At 45.8% G+C, this 23,670-nt stretch overlaps 1 protein-coding gene across 2 annotated transcripts in view; it reads right to left on the bottom strand.

Moving 5' to 3' along the window:
* Positions 1-23,670, bottom strand: part of SLC25A18 (solute carrier family 25 member 18) — a 57,723-nt gene that overhangs the window by 18,522 nt on the left and 15,531 nt on the right. For both annotated transcript variants that reach the window (XM_066590976.1, XM_066590977.1), the window contains 6 exons: positions 22,610-22,676; positions 22,367-22,489; positions 14,207-14,262; positions 13,166-13,256; positions 12,849-12,967; positions 283-445 (listed from right to left, as the gene is read on the bottom strand). In XM_066590976.1, the coding sequence (XP_066447073.1) occupies positions 283-445; positions 12,849-12,967; positions 13,166-13,256; positions 14,207-14,262; positions 22,367-22,489; positions 22,610-22,626 (569 nt within the window). In that variant the 5' untranslated portion in view covers positions 22,627-22,676. The remainder of the gene's footprint in view (positions 1-282; positions 446-12,848; positions 12,968-13,165; positions 13,257-14,206; positions 14,263-22,366; positions 22,490-22,609; positions 22,677-23,670) is intronic.

The following is a 23,670-nucleotide window of genomic DNA, read 5'->3' as shown; positions in this document are numbered from 1 at the left end:
CCAGCTTCTCACATCCCAATAATGCGTCTAGTGGTCAACAAGCTCTACACAAGTGGAAAAAGAGGTCATCACACACAAGGAGACTCCAAGAGCCTTTTATAGGCCAAGGGGGGAAACCACTTATAGGGCCTCCGGTGACAAGACCCGTTCATCTAATCACCACAACTCTCATCATTTACATATCTGCCTGAGATGGAACTGCATCCCGGGTTCTGCAGCAAAGTGACAACAATTTTTCTGGGCGGATTGTTTTTTTGTCAATGAGTGTATGTTCATTCTTGCCTAAGCAGTGTGGCCCCCAGACCCTTATAGACGCCAGATATTCCCTGGCTACGCAGCAGGTTTTTCGTTATCAGCAGAGCAGAGGGTCTCTCATAGGTGGCAGCGGTCGTGTGGGGGATGGTGGCTGCAGCTCCTCCTTCTCCTGTTAGAACGTTCTTTGTTGCTAAAGAAAAGAAAAAAAAATAACAGAAAGAACTGAATTCACATTTTCTGACTCAGTTTACTGTCAGGCGCATAGCTCTGCCTAGGAGCTGTATACACAAAACAGCAGTTTTGGAATCAAGGCTGCTCAACTTGCAACGTTACTTCATCTATATATATAAAAATGAATGTATGTCTGTGTGCGTGCGTGTCTGTCTGCGTGTCTGTTTGTCCTTTATGCGCTACTACACCATTCATCCGATCGCCGTGAAACTTTGGGAAGTTGTTGAGTACACTCCTGGGAAGATTATAGGCATAGTACAACTATCCTACGATAAATGGCGCGCGCGCGAGCGTCGTCGAAAGTTACCACCCCCCCACGTAGATCGAATAAGTAAGCCACCTGCTATTGTGATGTCATCACTGATGTCATCAACATCAGACGCCCTTGAACATGCCCCAACATGTTCTATAAAGCTGCATTGTGATGTCATTAAGGCTCTATTATGACACGTACAGCTTGGAACCACTAGAGCACGCCAGCCAATTACCATTGGAGTTGTAAGTGGGTAAACAAGTACTAGGATATCTTCCTAAGAAGCCACAGCAGCCAGATAAATTGTATGTTCCACCCAACGGCTATTTTATTCAGCCCGCAAGGGGGAAGCAGCGGCCTACAAAATCTCATTCAGGTAGGTAGGTTCAGTTCTTGGAGGTTGGGGAATGCTTATGGGCAAGGCCTTATGTCTCATCCCAACTCGATTATTCAATTCTAAGCGCAAAAGAATTAGCGTCCAAATTTTATGTACGGAATTTAATTCTCTCATTTCCCAATGTCATAGAAACTTGAAATTTGGCACGAGCATTGATTATGTCATAAATAGGAAAAGTTAATGGGTCCCAACTCGATTATTCAATTCAAAGCGCCAAAGAATTAGCGGTCAAATTTTACGTACGGAATCTAATTCTCTCATTTTCTGATGTCATAGATAGATAGATAGATAGACTGTATGCAATAACCCTGATAGATAGATAGATAGACTGTATGCAATGACACGTACAGCTTGAAACCATAAATACTAGAGCACGCCAGCCATTTACAGTCAGTCTCCATTGGAGTTGGAAGTGGGCAAACATGTACTAGGCTATCTTCCCAAGAAGCCACAGCAGCCGGATAAATTGGATGTTCCACACAACGGCTATTTTATTCAGCCTGCAAGGGGGAAGCAGCGGCCTACAAAACCTCAGTGGTCGCTGCTGCCGTCATCTAGATATATAAAAACGAATGTATGTATGTATGTCTGTCTTCGCAGCAACGCGCGACGGGTACGCTAGTTAGCAATAAAAATGGCTTTAATGCGATATTATGCTAAAAGCTCACACAGGCGACATGATGCGCCATAAAACGTGAGGCTAAAAGACCATTGATTTCTATTGGGCGACTCACACCTGCGTTTCTTTTTTTCTTTCTTTTATACATTTATATTTTATTTCCTTTGTTTTTAAGTATTTCACTTATTTTTCTCATCATATTTATTTTCAATAAATAAATGTACTTTTGAGGACATAAGCCTACGGGAGTTTTATCTCATGCTGTATTTTTATTGCCATTTATACATTTATTCTTAAGATTCATTTTATTTCCTGATGATCCCATTTAAAAATTATATGAAAATAAGAATGTAACGATAAAAAATTAATTTCTTAGGACGTTTATACTTAACATTTTATCTTTTTGCCCCACCTGAACTGGTTACGTCCGACAGTCTCCATTCCCCACTCCCCTTTTTTCTAAATAAACACCATTTTATTCTCTTCCTAGTAAATGTATTACGAGGGGGCGTGGCCAGCGCATGGAGGAGTGAGACACTGCTCAGAGAACTCCCGCAGCGCTTACCTGTTCAGAGGACCCGGGCACCGGCAGATTCAAGCGGATCACCCTGAAAATACTCCCTGAAGGAGATGGGGAGGCGCAGGACCGAACGGTCAGAAGTTACAGCGGAGGAGGGTAGCGGCCGCCCCATAGAGCGCTTCCTTCATACCCCGTGCTCGGCTCCTGGCAGACCCAAGATGGCGCCGGAGCGCCACGTGCAGGACTCACCAGCAGCTCCCACACAAGCAGCGCGCACAGCAACAACAACCGGAGGCTTCATAGACGTAGAGGGAGACCCTCCACCTCCAACAGCAGTGGCAGCAGCAGCAACAGCCCTAAAGACCCCCCCCCCCCCCCAGCGCCCATGGCAGGGCAACAGTGAGTACCCAGGGCAACAGCCCTGCAGCACAGCAGCCTCACACAGCCCTTCTCCCTACCACACAACAGAGCCAGATATATGCTGGGGGTAGTAGTCCCCCCTGGGACATTACACAGTCTCCCACAGATCACATTGTGGAGTCTTCCAGGAAAGCAAGAAGGATGCTACCAACAATGTCCCCACATGATACAGGGGAAGACACGTGGAAAACCCACATTATGGCTATACCCACAAGAGATGATCTAAATGCGCTGTTTGCTAAATTCGAAGCCTCTAACAAACAGGCCCTGGAGTCCATACATACCGAGGTACACCAGATTGGCCATAGGCTGCTTCAGGTCGAGGAAGTACAGAGTGAAACGGCAGCAATTTTGGAATCACATAAACAAGCAATACAGGCCCAAGCGGATCAGATTGCTAATCTTACTATGCACATAGACGATTTAGAAAATAGAAGCCGGAGAAATAATTTGCGTATCAGAGGCCTCCCCGAGGAGGTAGAAGGGGATCAACTCGAACAATGGGCACAATCGCTTTTCATGCGCATACTGGACAGACCACCCGATCGCCCTGTCGAAATACACAGGATTCACAGAGCGCTGGGCCCTAGAGCAGTGGACCCCAATCGCCCCAAGGATATTACATGCAGGATCCACTATTTCCGCGATAAAGATACCATAATGCGTAAAGCAAGAGACAAGCCAGACCTCCTGATGCATGCAGGAAAAACCATCATCATATTGCAGGACTTGGCCCGCCACACATTACAGCTACGAAAGGCCCTTCAACCCCTCCTGTCAGCCCTCAAAGATCAAGGAATTCAATATCGATGGGGATTCCCATTCTCGCTGTCGGCCAGGAAAAGCGGCAAATCTGCAGTTTTCCGCTCGCTGGGGGACCTGCCTAAATTCCTAGGCACATTTGAACTGCCTCAAATAGCACTCCCGGACTGGCCGGTTCCCACCAGTCTGCTAGCACAATCCACCAGAGAGCAGTGGCAGACTGTTCAGCCACGGAGACAGCGAGAGAACCGCAGGGGAAGAGATCACGCCACTTGAAGAGTGACTATCAGGCCTGGCGGGCCAGTGGCGCTTATCCCACGAAACGTGGGCCCTGGAAAGCAGGACTATTGGCGGACGCCTGAGCATGCTGGTTCGCGGGGTCTGTTCCTGGCCCCCCCCTTTCTGCCTCCGGCTGGGGGTGGAGGGGGGGGGTGCGCAGGCCCCGCGCGGGGACTTGCGGTTCCTTACCGCTTATATACATGGGAGGTCCGGATCCGAAGGGGCCTGCCACCTTAGAGTTCTCTAATTTTACCGGGTTGCCGGTGCCCGGGGTTTACTATTACTGTTATCTCCACAGGAGACCTCGGATAGGTCTTCTAGTTGTATGTTGTTTTAAAGGGGGCGGGGCGGGGGGGAGCTCCTGCACCCTTGATGCGCTTCCACTCTCCCTACTGGGTGACAAGCCGCCCGATTAAGGGCGACGTCTGGCGATTCGCTAAAATCTCAGATACACCACGACACGGTTGCTTCATACCGTCAACTACTGCTATTTTTCCTCCTCACCTCAGCTTTCCTTTCTACCCCTCAACTGTCTCCTACCCCCCAATTCTTGTCCGCTCGGTCACAGGAAAATTTCCCACAGCTATCACATGATGGCTAACCTCACATTCGGCACCTACAACGTGAGGGGCCTAAACAAGCCGGCCAAAAGAGGTCAGATCCTAGACCACCTTCACAGACAACACGTAATGATCGCCCTATTCCAGGAGACTCACTTCCATACAGGAAACATCCCTAGCTGCAAGCACCGCCATTACGCAACCTGGTACCACAGCCCACACCCACAGAAAAAAGCTGGAGGCACATCTATTGCCATCCACAAACAGCTTCCTCACAAACTTCTCTCATCGGAGGCTGACCCTGAAGGACGCTATCTGTTTGTGAAAATTCAGATGCGCTCAGAGGTGGTTACTATTGCTAATGCTTATTTTCCTAATCAGACACAGGTCCGCTTCGGGATCCGGATGCTGGGGGCCCTGGCGTCCTTCGCAAACGGCTCCGCCATAATCCTGGGGGGCGATTTCAACATGGGTATGAATCCTGGTCTCGACTCAACGGGAGATAAGTCCAATATTGCACACACAGCAACACGAAGGCTTATGAGAGAACTTACGAGTTTAAGGTTAGTAGACATGTGGCGGGTACTCCACCCTAGAGAAAAGGATTACAGCTACCACTCCCCAGTACACAATAGCTATCACAGAATAGATTACTTATTCATCTCACACAGACTCCTAGATAGAAACCCTAAATGCTCCATCGGACCTTTCCTATGGTCGGACCATGCTCCGGTTTGGGGATCCCTAGAGGGGGGTCAAAAAAACAGGCTAAACAAAAACTGGAGACTAAATGACAATCTGTTAGGCGATGGGGCTTGTTTGCAGGAGATCCAGCAAGCAATAGAACAGTTTAAAGCCAACCACATGACAGATGATACCCCGGCCCCAATTAAATGGGAAGCGCTCAAATGCGTGCTAAGGGGCATCTTCATCTCTCACGGGTCACGCCTAAGAGGGGAGAGAAGTAGAGCTTTAGAGGGATTAGTCGCTAAATTGGGCCTCCTGGAGTCTTCCAACAAAACGTCACCCTCCGACTAGGGAGCAGCAGAAATTTCTGAGGTCCGCAGTCAGATTTTACATCTCCTGGACCAAAACTCACTCTGTCAGAGAGACAAGACGAAAGGGTACTTCTATGAATACGGAAATAAATGTAGCAGAGGGTTAGCTAGGGCCCTCAACCCAAGGGCCCCACTAACATATGTTTTCTCTATTCAGACACGAAAAGGGGTACAGGTTCATACCAATAGGGAGATTCTAGACAGCTTCCACTCCTACTACCACGATCCCTATAATCTACAGTGAGAACGCATAGAGACTCCGGAGGAAGCAGACTTAGTGCAGGGCACCTATCTAAAACAAAACGGCCCTAAAAGTATCCCCATATCTGAAAGGAGCGCTCTGGAAGAGGACTTCTCCCTGTCAGAGATATCTGATACAATTCAGACTCTTAAGATTGGTAAAAGTCCTGGGCCGGATGGCTTTACCCCACGCTTTTTTAAGGTGTGCGGTGAGGCACTGGCCCCTCTAATGCTAGACGCCTTCAACGACGTTTCACTTGAACATCCATTCCCCCCCAAGCTCTTGGGGCCACTATAACAGTCATACCAAAACCTGGAAAGGACCCCTCGACGTGTGGCAGCTATAGGCCCATTTCATTACTGAACATCGACACCAAAATCTATGCCGGCATGCTAGCAGCCCGCATGAGACCCCTTATACCATCATTAAAAAAAAAAAAAAAATTAGGGAGAGCGCCATAGCCAGAGGAAGAAAGATAATTATATGGGATTCTACTTACCAGGTGTCAGGCGGAGCAACAAAAAAGCTTTTTGCGTCCCGTCTGCACCGGGAATCGAAGTTCACCTTTTCTAAGGTTTCTTTGCTGAAGGGTCTTCTTGTTTTATCCAGGAGAGTAAATCTCTGTGTATCTAATAATACTCCACCACACTCTCCTGGAGAGCAGCAGCTTATAGAAATGCCCCAAAGTTTAAAATAAAAACATATGGGGAATAAATAATAAATAGAAAAAAAGAAGAAACTTTCTTAATAGCTGCGCTACAACATTAGCCCTTGGGTAGATAAGGGAATAAGCCTCTAAAGAAACCTTAGTTCAATAGAAAGCAAATCTTTTTATTCCCCACATAACAATCAAATACAAGTAAATCGTTAAAAGCAACGCGTTTCTGCGTCTAACTGACGCCTTTATCAAGCTTATAATAATCCTCTTCTAACACACATATAAATACATAGACGGCATACCTTAATCACCAGTCCCGATAACGTACATCTGATTTCCTCCCCTGCATCATGCCGGACGCCAGTCTCCAGCATGTGTAGTGAAGGCGGGGTTCCTCTTATAGAAACTATGCTACCGACGTGAGAGTGATCACGTGGGTAGCACTCTGGTCTCTGTGAGATGACGGAGACAGGCTAGTGAGGAACCCCGCCTTCACTACACATGCTGGAGACTGGCGTCCGGCATGATGCAGGGGAGGAAATCAGATGTACGTTATCGGGACTGGTGATTAACTTATACCATCATTAATAGATAGAGACCAGGTCGGATTTGTCCCGGGGAAGGGAGGCAGGGGACAGCACGATCAGAACACTGGCCATGGTGTTGAGGGCGCAACGCTCAGGGGACCCGCTTTGCCTGCTATCTGTGGATGCCGAAAAGGCATTCGACAGGGTAAACTGGAGGTTCCTTGAGGCTGTTCTGCAGATGATAGGCTTAGGCCCGCGTTTCTTAGGCAAAATAATGGCCCTGTATAGCAGCCAGGCAGCAAGTGTGCGGGTTAATGGAGAACTGTCTGAGCCAATTAAGATCAGCAATGGCACCAGACAAGGGTGTCCCCTGTCTCCCTTCCTCTACATTTTGATAATGGAAACCCTGGCGAACGCACTGCGAGCCAACAAGGACATTCGGGGAGTTCAGATAGGCCAGAGGGAACATAAAGTCGCCTTATATGCAGACGACCTGCTAATATACGTCACTAACCCCAGAGTGGCCCTCCCATGTATAATGAAAGAGTTCGAGCTGTTTAGCAGTATGTCAGACTTTAAAGTCAACCTCAGCAAATCAGAAATACTGAATGTGACACTGACTGAGAGAGACGTAGAGGCAATGCAAACAGCGTTCCCGTTTGTCTGGAAAAGGGATGGATTCAGGTACCTGGGGACGGTTATCACAGCGGACCCCGAGAAACTTTTTGAAACAAACTACACGCCGCTGATTACAGCCCTTGAGAAGGACTTAACTAGATGGAAAACCCTTCCACTATCATGGTTCGGGAGGATAAACACAATTAAAATGAACTCCCTCCTCAGGTTCCTGTACATCTTCCAAACAGTCCCTATAAAACTAACTGAAACATTCCTAGCAGACGCTTAGTCATGAGATTCATTTGGGGCAACCATAGACCCAGGAGAAACTGGAGCGCCCTCACAAGCCCCAAAACGAGCAGAGGAATGGGAGTTCCTAACTTCGCATTATATCACAAGGCCTCCCTGACCAAATGCGTGCTAGACTTATTACACAGCAGGGACCGCAAAAGATGGGTGGAAGCGGAACAAGACTCCACGCAATACAGGGGACAGGGATACATATGGATCCCAGGTAGGGACAGATACAGAGGTATGGGACTCTCCCCCTTCATAGAAAACTTGCTCGGCACCTGGGTCGGCCCTGCCGTAAGGTCGGGACTGATCACATCTCCAGGTCCACTTACTCCCCTATTGGGCAACCCGGACGCGCCAGACCTCCCAAAAGGCACCCCACTACTAACAGGGACAACGGAGTCGGTCCCCAGAATTAGGGATATTATGATAGGCACGAGGTTGAAGACCCTACAAGAGATACTAGACGGAAGGGGCCCCCCGACCGGAGCATGGTACCAATACCTACAGTTGTGCCATTACATCAGATCTATGGGCAACATACAACAACTAGGAGGGGCAATTAGAGCTTTCGAAAAGATCTGCATTTCCAACCCAGCCCCCCCCAATAACCATCTCCTCAATATACAAGCTACTACTAGAACGAGACACGGCAGGCAGGAACAGACCTCTGGAAATGACCTGGGAGAGGGAACTAGGAATAGAAATAACAACTGAGGCTTGGGAGAAGGCATACACCCTGACCCACAAATTAAACGCTTCCAGTAAGCTCCAGGAGCTTAATTACAAGATCCTGACCAGATGGTACAAGACCCCGGTAGGACTGGCCAGAGTCTACCCCCAGTATCCGGATCTCTGCTGAAGGTGTCTCAATGAACAGGGAACCTTCGTCCACCTCTGGTGGTCCTGCTCACAGATACAACCACTGTGGCGAGAGGTAGAGGCCTTATACATAGCCACCTGCAAGAGCCCGGTTGTCTTTTCCCCTGAGATGGCCCTACTATCGATAATACTGGGACCACTGTCTAATATCAAAAATTCTCTGTTACGCTTCTTTTTAATGGCAATGAGACAAATAATCCCCAGAAAATGGAAATCCATGACCCCCCCCCCAACACGTTTGATGTGGCTGGAGGCCATGGATAACATGAAACAGATGGAGGAGTTGTGCGCCAAAGATGAGATGAGGCATTCTAAATTCTATAACACCTGGGCAGTATGGCTACAGTTCCGGGCATCACCCGAACTAGAAACATGGTTGCGTGATGGCTCTGCGGCACTCTAATCAGTTAGGACAGTCTCAATATAAAAGTCTCAATATAAAAATTAAAACAACGAGGCGCGCTGGCAAAAATGAAACGAATAACGGGACAATTTCAGAACTTCAGAATTTTGGACCACGGACAAGATGGACCTACTTTTCCCCTCCCCCCTCTCACCCATCCCTCCTCCACTCTCTCCCTTCTTTTACTACCTTTCTGGCCATCTAGGCCTTTCACACACTTCAAAACCCATTCATAACTTTATTGATTCGAGTTTGCTTTATATACCTTTAATTCCCTTCTAAAGAAACGAGTTGTTCAGTGTTTAAGACCCAGGGAATGCGATTGTTATATTTTGTACTGTTATGCTATACTTATAGTACTTGTTTCCTAAAAAGTCCACACGGGATATCAGGGAATGACCAAAATTGTCAGGCGACGTGACAGACTCGTCCCTGACAGAAATGTAAATTGTTTTATTGCTGTACTGTATTTCCAACTACGGGCAATAAAATACTTTTGAATCATAAATGTATTACTCTCCATGTTCTTATAATCCCTTAAAGGGGTTGTCTCGCGACAGCAAGTGGGGTTATACACTTCGGTATGGCCATATTAATGCACTTTGTAATATACATCGTGCATTAAATATGAGCCACAGAGAAGTTATTCACTTACCTGCTCCGTTGCTAGCGTCCACGTCTCCATGGCTCCGTCTAATTTCGCTGTCTTCTGGCGTTTTTAGACGAGCTTGCGCTGTGCGGTCTTCTGCCTGGTGAATGTGGCCGCTCGTGCCGGAGAGCTGCTCACCGCGTCGTCATCGTAGCTCCGCCTCCGTCACGTGGTGCTGATCAGCCAATGAGGTGGCTGTATCGGCAGTGGAACACGGAAGACAGAAGAAGAAAATCCACGGTGCACCATGGGAAGACCCGCGGTGCACCGTGGGAGAAGACCAGCGGCGCCATCTTTAAAAGAAGAAATGAAGAAGCTGCAGAACGCTGATGCAGGTAAGTGCAATGTGCTTTTTAAAAACTAACACATGCTTTCTTTTTCACAGGGCATAATGCAGGGGTCCATTTGAAGAAGAAGAAAAAAAAAAAACGCTTTCGCCGCGAGACAACCCTTTTAAGTAAATTAGTAAGTTGGGTGCGCTTCTGTTTGTACTATTATCCCTTTTCCTCATTCTGTCTGCTTTTATATAGTTTTTTTTTTTTTTAGGAAATATGTGATTTTATATGTATTTTTGTACTTTTAACCTTATTATGCTTTTAATTCGTGTTATTGATCTATATAATTATATACTACATGTCACTTGTTAGTGCAAGATGCTTTGTTCTTATTTGGGCACTACCGTTGCTAGGACCGTGCGGTTTGGCATGCGAAACCTCACAAGAAGTTATCGCGTCACCTCCATATCCAATCGCCACTTCCGGCCTTTGGATCGCATCAGCAGAGTTTCATCTTGCTGGAATGCACGCCCACATCTATTTGCAGGAGTAATGGATTCCAGAGCACACAATTTCTGTCTGTTTTGGTGAGGTTTCTTTCTTGCCGATACTCTATTTTGGGCCACGATTGCCTATAATATATATACCTGTCATTTATGGTCATCTGACTGTGCATTCCTCTACCTCTGGACCTCCTACATGGATAACTGCATTTCTGGATACGGGGAGTCGACCGAGGTCCTCCTAGGCCTCCCTTGTAAACTAAGTGACCCCCTTTCCAGTTCTACCTATTGATTGGATTGCTACATGAAGGATTGTCTTTGAGCGCCATCTGCCCCTTTTTGTTTTCACATTTCACCACTCTTTACAGTAAGAGCGTTAAAGTTGTGGAAGGCTCCACCCACGAGTAAGATCCATGCAAGAAGTGAAGATTGACTACAGGGATGTGTGAGAACTCATAATACTGCCACCTTGTGGCATTGTATTTGACTGCAGCAAACTTAGGTGCACTGTTCAGACATAACCTTCTGCTATTGTGTATAATTAATGCAACGGAGGACAATGTGCGGCTACAAACGGACCTAGATAAGCTCAGGGTTTGGGCAGAAAAATGGCAAATGAAGTTCAATGTTGATAAATGTAAGGTTATGCACATGGGCAGCAAGAATGGATGTTACCAATATTCGCTTAATGGGGTACCGCTAGGGAAAAGTGATATGGAAAAAGACCTGGGGGTACTAGTGGACTATAGACTAAACTGGAGTAACCAATGCCAATCAGCTGCTGCAAAGGCAAATAAAGTTTTGGGATGCATTAAAAGAGATATAGGGGAGAAGGACGAGAACATTATCCTTCCGTTATATAAGGCACTTGTCAGGTCTCACATGGAATACTGCGCACAGTTCTGGTCACCGGTGCTCAGGAAAGATGTTACGGTATTGGAAGGGGTTCAAAGAAGGGCAACTAAACTAATACATGGAATGACGGGACTGGAATACCCAGAGAGGCTATCCAAATTGGGACTATTTACTCTAGAAAAAAGAAGGTTAAGAGGCGACCAAATAACCATGTATAAGTATATGAGGGGACAATACAAGGATCTCTCCCAGGATCTGTTTATACCCAGGACTGCAACGGTAACAAGAGGGCATCCGCTACGTTTAGAGGAAAACAGATTTCATCACCGACATAGAAAGGGGTTCTTTACTGTTAGAGCAGTTAGACTGTGGAACTCTCTGCCTGAGGACGTAGTGATGGCAAAATCCTTAGAGGAGTTTAAAAGGGGACTTGATGTCTTTCTGGAGAGGAAGTATATTATAGGCTATAAATCTAAGATTATTTGTTAATCCGGGTATACAGGCAGGTAGGAACTATTAGGGGTTGATCCAGGGAACAGTCTGATTGCCATTAGGGAGTCGGGATGGAATTTTTTCCCCAAAAGGGCTAATTGGCTTCTGCTCTTGGGGTTTTTTGCCTTCCTCTGGATCAACAAAACAGGAGGCTAGACAGGCTGGACTAGATGGACATTGTCTTCATTCAGCCTTACAAACTATGTTACTATATTACTATGTGTCTGACAGACATGGGCGTCGTCATGCTCTCCCTGTTCACTGAGCTTATATTTATTCTCTTCCAGCACTCCCAGGGTTAATTGCTTCTTGGTCTCCTGCTCAGCTGATGCACCTTTTCTAATCACCGCCCTATATAGCAGTCCTGGGTCTTTCAGACAGTGCTTCAGTGTTATGAGATTTGTGTCCATAACTCCATGTTTGGCTGCTGCTCTTGCAGTTATATTATCTAATCGTGTTCTGTGTTTTATTGTTTCTCCGTTGGTGTATCCTGCTGTCTGTTATCCTTGTGAGGCTGCTTCTCTGTTTATTCTTGTCGCCTGCACATCCTTTGTTCCTGCACTCCCCGGTATTGTTCTGTCTTTTTGTCATATAGGTATTCTGTCCTGTCAGGGTCAGTCAGTGCCTAGAGGAAGACTGTGGGGTCATCCTTATCAGGTCGCCAGCCCCGCTTATAGGCAGGGGTTTCCCTTTTATGAGCTCAGGGCAAGATACTTTCCCTAGTTTTCATCAGTATGCAGAGTTTGTACATCTGGTATCTTATTTCCCATACTGGAGTCTGCTGTCAGCCGTGCAGGATTGGATCATCACCTACCCAGTAGGTTGACACAGTGGTTCCACATCCACAGTCGTTACACCATCACCCTGAGATACTGCACATACGAAACCCGAGTTCACGCCGTGAACAATCCCTGTGATACTGGAATTAACTGATGTCATGTCAGCCTGAAGAAGAGATAGCGCTGACGGCTGCATTACTCATGGGTAACAGGCCACTGAACATTTAGCGGAGCCTCCACTCAACTTTTTGCATTTCCAGTCAATTTGTATAGTCAGCATTATGGGAGGGCATTATGACCCCTCATACTCCCAATTACCCAGACGTCCTGCATCCTGCAGCTGGATTTTTAGCATCTCCATGGGCGACGTTACAATCACCTGGCAGGTTCCTGCACCACAACCAGCCAACATCTCCCGCAGCAGCGTTAGCTCCTTCCTGCAATAAAAACCTCATCAGACACAAAGGGAAATGTTACAGCGCACCCCACAGGACCTTGTTCATGTATGGACTATATAGGACCTGTAGGCTCAGTTACCCACTGTGACCTCTTAAATGGTTAGAAAAGCAATTCTCTTCAAATGCAGCTTGTCACAATGTTTTTGCCTAAAATGGACTAATACAGGAAAAACGTACCCCTCCTGGGAAAGACTGTTCCGAAAGAAGTCATTGGCTGCCAGTTTGATGGCCTTCTCTGGAGTGACCAGGGTGAGATTCACAGCGGCTCCTGTAGGCGGAGGAGAGAATTCTAGACAGTGCACTATACAGAGTGGAGGGGAAAAGCAGGCTCCAGCGCTATATCTCACTACTGGTGTCCTATAGTGAAATAATAGCGAACTTGTATAGTAAGGCATGGATGTGCTGCACAATGGTATGGCGTTACGGATCCTGGGGGCCCCAGAACATGGATTTCAATTGTGTGTTGTGACCCTTATAAGAGAGAGAGAAAAGTCAACAGCAAAGTTGAAGAGTAGCATACGAGAAGCAGAAATACACTTTCTGAATATCTTAAAGTCAAGTGGGACCGATGCTATGACTGAAGAAAAGTGTACTGGAAGTGGCCTCCATCTGCTAAGATAGTGGTTGCTTATCCAGAAAGTCACCACTGTTGTCTGCAAGAGATCTGAGTTGAGAGCCCCTGGAATGAGCACAGGTCCAACGAGGCATTCCAACCCACTTGTTCACATTGAAATTTGCATGGTCTTCTGATTGGGTCGCACTCTTACTAGGAATCAGCATTGTATCTGCACTGAATCCACGCTTCACCGTTCACAAACATGGTCCCTGCATGTATCATAGCAGAAGGAGGTCACTTAGAGTACGCTTTCCTTACTTCAGTCATAGCAGCGGTCCCATGGGACGTAGAAAGTGGATTTCTGCTTCTCACGTGCTACTTTTCAACGTTTCAAGTTTACACTCTCTCTTACAGGGACCACAATACAAAATTGACATCCAGGCTGAACTAGATGGACATTGTCTTCATTCAGTCTAACCTACAATGTTACTATGTTTTGGGGCACCCCAGGTGCACCATACTGTCATGTAATGCACCTGTGCTTTCCTATTCAAGGAATGCTCTAGATGTGTTCGTGTTGTTAGTTCTGTCAGCCATCCTGGGATTTTGTGGTGTAATCAGACCTCCCAGTAACGTTGCTTTGCAGGTTTCTCAGTTCTCACCTCTGTACATTCCAAAAACTCCTTCTGAGCGCACCGTCTTAATCAGGCAGTCAAACCTGCGGACAAATACATGGAGGCGTTAGGTAGCTCGCTGTACGCCATTTAGCATCTGTAGGTAGCTGGGCAGTAATAACAAACTATAATAGTCCAAAGTAGAGAAAGCAGAGCAGCACTCTAATTTAATTTAAATAATTTAGAAATTAAACGCTTTAAAGTTCTAAAAATGCATCATGGTCGATGCTCCTTTATTGATCCCAATAAAAAGAGAACACACAGGCAACGTTTCAACTGTATGCAGAGTCCTTGTCAAGCTGAATAGAATACCACCAGCCCCACAATAAATACAAAAATGCACCAATTACAAACGTGCACTGAGATTAAAAATCACTCCCACAGCAGGTGCAACACTCACCAATCCATAGAGCACAGCTGAGAGAACCGAAACTGGTAGTGGCTGATAGAGTTATCCCAAAAAGGGACTCAATAATTATCATGTCAATCGGCTTCTATGCGCCATATTGCGCATTCGCGAGAACTCGCTGTTCTCGCGGTACCATGAAGGGAATACTCTCCTCACCATAGCATCAGGACACCGCACTCCACAGTGCATGTGCGGGAGCATATTGCTCTCACGATATCGCGGCCGGAACTCCATCCCCATCCACACTGTAGTAAGCGGAAAAAGGGCTTTAGTGCACATGCATGGAAGCCATACGCGCCGACAGTGAGCCCCATATAGATAATTTAATAGTCCAATAGGTCAAAGCAGTAAAAGGGGAAAATTGGCGCATGCGTAAATAGTAAATGGTAACGGGGACATCATACTCACAGGTCTCCTACTGTTTCGAATACTTAAACTCCTCCCCGAATAAATGATTGTAAATAAGTATATATGTCTATATAACCAGACATAGACTAGTGGGACTAAAAATCCTTTTAAGGTTCAATAGCTTTATTCAAATTAATACACAAATAAAGAAAAAAAGGAATAGGGAGACTCCTGATCACTCCCCGTCACAATATATATGAAGATATTGATTGAGTCTATATATACACACATCAGCCACTGTCCATGTCCCGTATCTCAGTTGTGTTCACAAGATCTGTGGATAAACCAATAAAATGTTAAAAACAATAATATGCAGGACAAAGTGAAATACATACACTCCAAGATGCTTATACAAATGGAAGCGGGTTATACTCCAAATTCCATCCATGTGGATGGAGGGAATCAAGCTCAAAGATCCACTTGGATTCAATGAACTTGAGCTTCCTCCCCCTATCTCCTCTCGGGTTGTCAGGAACCGAGTCAAAAATTTGGAAACGCAGTTGGCTCACCGAATGCCGTTTAGCCACAAAATGCTTAGCAACCGGTAGATCCGTTCTTCCTGTATGGATTGTGCTTTTATGCTTTGAGATCCGATTCCTGCACTCCATCGTCGTTTCACCCACATATAATAATCTACAAGGGCAAGTAATGACATAAATAACAAACGATGTAGTGCAGGAAAATCTCCTTTTGATGGAATATCTCTTACCTGTGCATGGGTGTGTGAAGGTATTGCCCCTAGTCATATTATTGGAACTGGCACAATTGAGACAGGGATAATTACCTGCTTTCAAAGGTGCCAGCACATTCTGTCTAGTATGTGTCCTGGGAGTACGTGCTGTGTGTACTAATTTATCCCTAAAGTTTCTTTCTCTATGATTTGCCACAATCGGGGGTACCTTAAATTCAGGAATTGTATCATGGCAATTGGCGAAAATAGACAAATGCAGCCTCATAATCTGAGCCACCCATTTACTCACAGGACCAAAATCCGAGACAAAAGGGATATGAGACGGAACTGCTCGCTTAGCAGGAACCAAAAGAGACTCTCGTTCAATCAGACGTGCTTTAGAGCATAACGCTGTGGTAAGTTGATCAGAAAAGCCACGCGCCTTGAACCTGGCACAAATCTATTCAAGCCTCTTATCCACCCTGTCATCAGTCACGATACGACATACCCTGAGAAGCTGATTCCATGGTAGAGAGTCACGCATGCGCAGAGGATGGTAGTTGCTGTAATCAAGAAGGCTATTCCTGTCCGTCTGTTTGGTAAATAGGTCTGTCTTAAGTCGACCTTCATCCTTAATGATCAGAACATCTAGGAATTGGATCTGTACAGTAGAGTATTTCAAGGTAAATTTGAGGTGTGGGAGGATGTTATTTTTCATCTCATGGAAGAGTTGTAATTCATTCGCTGTACCATCCCAGATCACAAAGATGTCATCTATATAGCTGACCCATGTCCATACCTTGCACCAGTGGCTGAAAAGATAGAGCTGAGATTCCTCGACGTATACCATAAACAAATTGGCATACGTCGTTGCCACATTAGTACCCATGGCCGTGCCGCGGCACTGCCTATAATGGGTTTCACCGTATATAAAGTAACTGCTATTGAGTACCATCTCCAGCAACGCCAGCACAAATAGATTCTTCCTGTTGCTAAAGTCAGATCTTGTCAAGAAATAATTAACTGCCTCTAGTCCTTTATCATGCTGTATAATTGTGTACAGTGACGTGATGTCAAAGGACCCCAATATAGATTCATCAGTCACGGATATTTCCTTGATCCTCAATAGGAAATCCATAGTGTCCTTGACATACGACGCTGTCCCTATTACAAAGCTCCTCAGCACTCTGTTCAGAAAACGCGAAAGATTACACAAGAGTGAGCCCCTACCGGAAACAATGGGACGTCCCGGGGGGTGTTCCACATTCTTGTGGATCTTAGGTAATGTATAGATTATCGGAGTGATTGGATGAGCAACATAAAGAAAAGATTAAAATTTTTGATCAATGATGCCTGAAGTCAATCCATTATCCAACAGCATCATCAAATCAGTCTTAATCACGAGATGTAGGGTCTCTGCCCAGAGGCTCATATGTGTCACGACCTGCCAACTGCAAAAGCAATTCCTTATGCTAGTAGCGGGTGTCCATCACCACCACGGCTCCGCCTTTGTCGGCCACTCGAATGGTGATGGACGTATCCTCGCCAAGTGACTTGAGGACCACAGCCTAGAATACTCGTCACCTTGTCACTATCACTCAGGAATAGCAGCATAGAACATATGACACGAATATTTCTCAGTCATGTTTTGGCTTTAAAGGGACATACTCCGCAACTACCATCTGCAGCTTCTCTGATGGATTCCTCCCAAGCTGCATCCTACTCATATCTTAGGTCTTGTGGACATGTAATAAAGCTGTGAAATAACTGGCTCCTGGACGTAATACTGAGTATATGGCCACATCGCTCTGCTTGCAGGTGACAGATGCACTTTAAATACCCTTTATTGCAATCAACCGCAGACACAGGAGAACTTGTCACCATTGGAGTTCTCCAGAGCTGCACCTGCCATTATCTTGGTCTACTGCCCTACTTCTACCCTCTGGTCTGCCCTCATCCTACACGTAGGGCTCTTTTACATATAATGACCTGTCGGGAGCAGATGCCCGACAGGTTGTCCCAGCAATAATCGTTACACAACAACAAGCATCGCTCAGTGAATGGAGGCGGAGCAGGCCGGAGATCGTTCCGACCCACCCGGCCCGCTTTATTGATAGTAAAAGAGGCAGTTGCTCAAAGTTGACTGACTACCTGTTTACACAGGCCGATCAGTCGTTACGTTTTCTGCATGCAGAAACTGAACGATGAACAACAAATTCTCATTCAACGGTTTGGATTCCCGCTGGATGCGGGACTCTGAACGATTTATCGGCCCATGTAAAATGGCCCTTATCCAAACCTCCTATGCCATCTCCCAGACTTCTCTTCTGCTGCACCTTCACCAATACTTCCCTCCTTACTGTCTACCACCATTCTCTCCCCCTCTCATTGCCTAGACTAGTACCCTTGACCTGCCCTTCTGCTCTAGCCTGATCACATCCTGCAGTTCCGGTCTCCTCCTGTGCTGCACCTAGACTCTGCATTGCTCTTCCTCACACTGAACTTCTACATGTTTGATAACAGGGATAATATGTTTAAGCAGAAACATTAGCCTTACCTTCAAGACACTGAGTGATTGTTAGAGCCCACTGCAGGGGTGCGGTTACCAGGCGCTTTAATAAACAAATTTTATAACATTTAGGATGCGGTGGAATGTGAATTATTAGCGGGAGGCGGAGGGAGGATGGGCAGACGCTAAAACTCCACTAAAGGAAATATTGTATGTTTGCCAGTCTAAGTCAGAGAAGACGTGAACTAGAGCGAACACTGGGAATGTGAAGACAAGTTTTGTGGCAGCGGTGTTCCAATTATGCGTTTGGTCACAGGAACTCTCAGATTCTGTTCCTTAACCACTTCGTGACAGCAATACACCTTTTTACTAACCTCACTAAACCTGCATACACATCAATTTAAGGCAGTGGCTCGACTGACTACTGACAGTAGAGGACAAAACTCAGATTCTGGTCATTTAACCCCGTACATGCCACAAATAAGAGCAACTGTAACATGTAAGCAGATGACAGGGGTAAGGGACCCCTCCTGTCACCCATCAGCACCCAGAAGTGCGATCACAAGGTTCCAAGTGGTTTCCCATGACAGCCAGAAGCCTGACAAAGGCCTCCATGTCTGTCAAGTAACTCAGCCTATTGGCCCTACTCCAGCAGAATCTAATATGCTGCTATAATAGGCTTAGTAGAATGCACTACATAAGTGGTGCAGTGTACTATCCTAGTTTTAGAACAATCAGATCTTCAGGTTCCCTTCAGGCACTAAAAAAAAATAGTGTAAAAAAAGTTCAATAAATTCTAATTAAAAGAAAAAAAAATCCAGCTTATAAAAACACATTTTATTCCCACAAAAAATTGTTTTTAATAGATAAAATACAATTTTTCTTTTTTTAAAAAGCAACACATTATCGTTATTACTGCGCTCATAACAACCCAAACAACTAAAATATTTTGTTATTTTTCTCACACGGTGAATGCCATAAAAATTGATTTAAAAAGGTAACGTCAGAATTGCTATTTTTCTTTTGTCTACCTCCCAAAAAACTTAAAAGTCAATCCAAAAGTCACCTGTACCCCAAAATGTTGCCAATAAAAACTAAACTCTTCCTGCACAAAACAAGTACTCACAGAGCTCTGCTGCTGGGAAAATAAAAATGTTCTGGGTCTTATAATGCGATGATGCAGATTCAATGGATTTTCTTTAAAAATGCGAAGCCAGCACAAAATAAAAAAAAGCTCTATAAACTTGCAGAAATCGTGCTGATCAAATAGGAAAGTTAACATGTTTTTACCGAATGGTAATCGCTGTTAAAACAAAACCCCAAAACATCTTTTCCCCCAAAAAAAGTAATAAAAGTCAGACAACACATTAGATGGACCCCTGAGTGCAGCCATTAAAATATACAACTCAGCCTAGAAAAAACAACCTCCCATACGGCTATCAACGCGAACAAAATCACTTGGTCATTAAGGCACAAAATAGACATCATGAAGGGGTTAAAGGGGCCTGACCCCTGCATTCACACTTCTATCTGTCCACTGCTTGTTGTTATCTACCTAGGATTTGTGTAGAAGAAGTTAGTGCTGACCCACTCCTCCCTTACTCAAGTGAACCGAAGGGTAAGTTAAGTCTGTCCCATCTGGCTACTGATGTGGCCAGAGCAGTGAGACCAAGCCATGCTTCAGAAAACAGGCCCACAAAGGGGCAGAAAACTGCGCCAAATTCAGGCACGTGGAAGCACTAGAAGATGAGGTTCCGCTTGCCATGATGTCAGCGGTGACCTGAGGCACCCTATAAAAGAGATAGTAGCGGCACCGCAAGCATGTGATGCAGCTCAGAGAGGTGAACAGTGTGATGCAGCAGCTAAGGCAGGGTGAACTTTTAAAGTGGCGGAGGTTGCATAAAGTGGCTATAATGGCCGTATTCCCATGCTGGAGCAGTGTCCCGGAGCACTGCAGATAAGGAGCGGTAGAGACCAGGCAACCCTGTTGACCTGATGGGGCTGGAGATGACAGTGATGACTTTGCACTGCATGGAAGGAGAGTAAGACACTCTTCCAGCACAAGACGTGGTCACAGAAGATGCTGACAACGCCATGGACCTGGGACTAGGACAAAGTAGTCACACACCAGAGACTTTGTCGAGTACACACTGTAGGGACTTTGATGAGCCCATGAGGACAGTAATGTAGGGATTATGACAGTGATTTAGTAAGCGAATTTATGTACAGATATCGTATGTAGACCTTTTGTACTGCGGATGACAAGGACCTTGCTATGGCGTTATGCACTGCAAGAATGCATAGTTACAGGAGTGATGTACTACTTTCCATGCAGACTCTTGCACCAACGGTGCAGTTGGTTGCGACATTTGTGTTATGATGCAGACCTTTGAAAGTCTAGTATGGAGTACAACGATGATGATGGGTAGTTACAAATTAAGTCAAAGTGCCTTGTCATTCCGATGTACCTAGATAGGATAGATATGTATCCTTGTTAACCCCTTAGTGACACGGCCTATATGCTGTAACCTTTTTATTTGCATCGACATGGCCGTAAGAGGGCTTGTTTTTTGCATGGTGAGCTGTAGTTTTCATTGGCACCATTTTTTGGGTCCAAATAATTTATTGTAGGACTTATTTAATTTTTTTAAATCATAGGGAATTTTTTTTTTTTTACAGCATAATGCCCACGGATGGAAATGCCGCAGCGAGATTCCGCGTGGAATTTTCGCCGTTGCATGCTGCCATAGGATTACATGCGCGCACGCAATTGTACGCTGACCGATGCAATTTTGATCTGCACGGTAACAAAATTGCAGCATGTACTATTTCTGTGCGAGCCTCGCAGAGGCTCGAACAGAAACATCACCGCTGATGCGACGCCTCTGCTCTGCGCATGTGCGACTGTGCTCCAGCCAGCACATGGCAGAGCAAAGAGAGAAGACGCTGGATGGGTAAGCGAGAGGTCAATGCAGGGGCACGGATCGCATCCCGCTGAGAGAATCTCGCAGTCGAAGTCCGACTTGGCTGTGCACATGAGGCCTAAATGACATGATACGTGTTTTTTGCGGGTTGGTACGATTACAACAATACTAAAATTATATTTTCTTTTTTCAGGTTTTTCCACTTTTGCACAATAAAAAAAAAGTATTTTTTGGGAAAAAAATATATATATTTTTGCATCCAAGTCCCAGATCCTTTTTACTTTTTCCATGGATGGAGCTCTTTGAGGGCTGTATGTTTTTTGTGTGATGAGCTGTAGTTTTTATTGGTACCATTTTGGGGTACATACAGCTTTTTTGATCATTTTTATTGCGTGTTTTTGGAAGGCAAAATGAACAAAAAATAAATTTAGCCACAATTTCTTAGCGATTTTATTTTTTAACAATTTATTGAACAGGTCATTACTAATGCAACGATACCAAACGTGCGGGGGAAGGACGAGGGGGGGTAGGTGGGAGCGGACGTGTTAAACAATAAAAGGAAGTGCACAAAGAAGTTTTTTCACTATGCAGTTTTTTTAACCATTTATCTTTTATTGTTTTACATTTTTTATGTCCGTGTAGGTGATTTGAACCTGTGAAACTATGATTTCTTTGACAATACATTGCAGTACTTCTGTACTGCAATGTATTATTGCTAGTAGTAGCGTTCATCGGCCATGTCAGATCTGGACACCATTGTCTGGCCTCCAGTTGCCATGGCAATCCATCGGCCTTCACGATTACATAGTGGAGAGCAGATGATGTCAAAGAGGGAGTGCGCTGTCTCTGTGAACCCTTTACATGCGGTGATCACCACTGATCACAGTATGTAAGGGGTTAACAGCGGGGATCAGTGCTCTCACAGAAGTCTGGCTGTCAGCCCAACAGGCTCCCACATCAGAAGGCGTGTGCTTAGCTCCCAGGGAGGAAAATGCTTCTCTGCCAAGACATAAGTTACCATCCTGCGGAGGGAAGGGTTAAAATGGAAACGTTTAAGTACAAAGATGGGATGAAAGAAAGCCACAAGTTTCTTTAGTAAATACTGTATCGTTCTACCAGTTGCTGCATCACCAAGTTATCCCAACTGTCTAACCATTGACTCGTTTCACATAAAAAGTTTAGGGGGTGCACATACTTTTACTTCCAGACTCAGGATGGTATCACTTACATGCCCCTGTAGATGCCCTGTCCCTGCTGGTTCTGTAGTCGGGTCTTAGCAAGATCTATGGGAAATACGCAGGTGACTCCCACCAATCCAGCGATTCCGCCATTGATCAGTTTAGCGGGTAAGCTGCAATACAAACAGATTCAGGTATCAGCGCACGGACAGATAATCCAACCCCACCACATCTCACCTGTATCCTTCCACCTGCTGCCCCACATTTAGGAAATTCAATACGTCACCCCGTACCTGATCTTCTCAGCCATATTGCTGTTCTGTGGGTGTCTTGTTGTCAGCTGTAGTTCCGGTCCCTAGCCTACAGGGGGAGAAGGAGCAGGCGATAAACAACTCAAGGTGAACATGTTGGCCTATTTTGCGTTTTTGGTGCATTGCGTTGCGTTTTTAACATTAGAAAGTCCCATTGACAATCGCGTTAACAAAAAACGCAAACGCAAGTGTGTGGGAGCCTTTAGGCCTCCTTCCCACGAGCGTGACGGGCTCCGCCGCGTAATATTACGCAGTGAAGCCCGTCACGGCGCCCCCCAGAGCCCCTATACTTACCTGCGGGAGATAGCGTGAAAACGCTTCCCCGCCCACCGCCGCCGCGTCACTGGCCGTGTCACGTGACGCGGCCGGCCGCGTCATACGGCGTCATATGACGCGCGGCGGTGGGCGGGAAAGCGTTTTTTCACGCTATCTCCCGCTGGTTACAGCGGGAGATAGCGTGAACGGACGGCTTCCATTGACTGCAATGGAAGCCGTCAGTGCGTACAGCCCGTCCTCACCCGCAGAAAATAGAGCATGCTGCGGGTGAGGACGGGAGAAATCGCGGTGCGTAATTCCGCGGTGGAATTACGCATCGTGAGCATTGTGCTATTAGGTTCAATAGAACCTAATAGCAGGGTGCAATGCAGCGGATTTTTGCCGCGAATTTACGCGGCGTAAATCCGTTCGTGGGAAGGAGGCCTAAGTGATTAATGCTCAATCTATGCAGAGGTGCAGTACTCAACTATGCCTGCAGGTGACAGCCCTATTATAAACCTATAGATAGGAACAACAATGACACCCTACAGGCAATAAGGACTAGTGCAATGGTCTTCAATCTGTGGTTCCGCAGCAGATAGGACATGCTGAGACTTGTAGTTTCACAGCAGCTGGAAATCAATGGGTTGGAGACCAATCTACACAACTTTGTTGCTTCTGGTTGCCCGTGTGTATATAATGGCAGTCTTACAATATTTTCTTCATTTTACCCCCAAATGTTCTTATAATAGATAGAAGCTAAGATGCCGTGGTCACGGACTTACCTC

This window comes from Eleutherodactylus coqui, chromosome 2, assembly GCF_035609145.1.
Source record: "Eleutherodactylus coqui strain aEleCoq1 chromosome 2, aEleCoq1.hap1, whole genome shotgun sequence".
In the NCBI taxonomy this organism is placed as follows: domain Eukaryota; kingdom Metazoa; phylum Chordata; class Amphibia; order Anura; family Eleutherodactylidae; genus Eleutherodactylus; species Eleutherodactylus coqui.
Note: the sequence above shows the minus strand (reverse complement) of the source record. Positions and strands in the feature narration are given on the sequence as shown.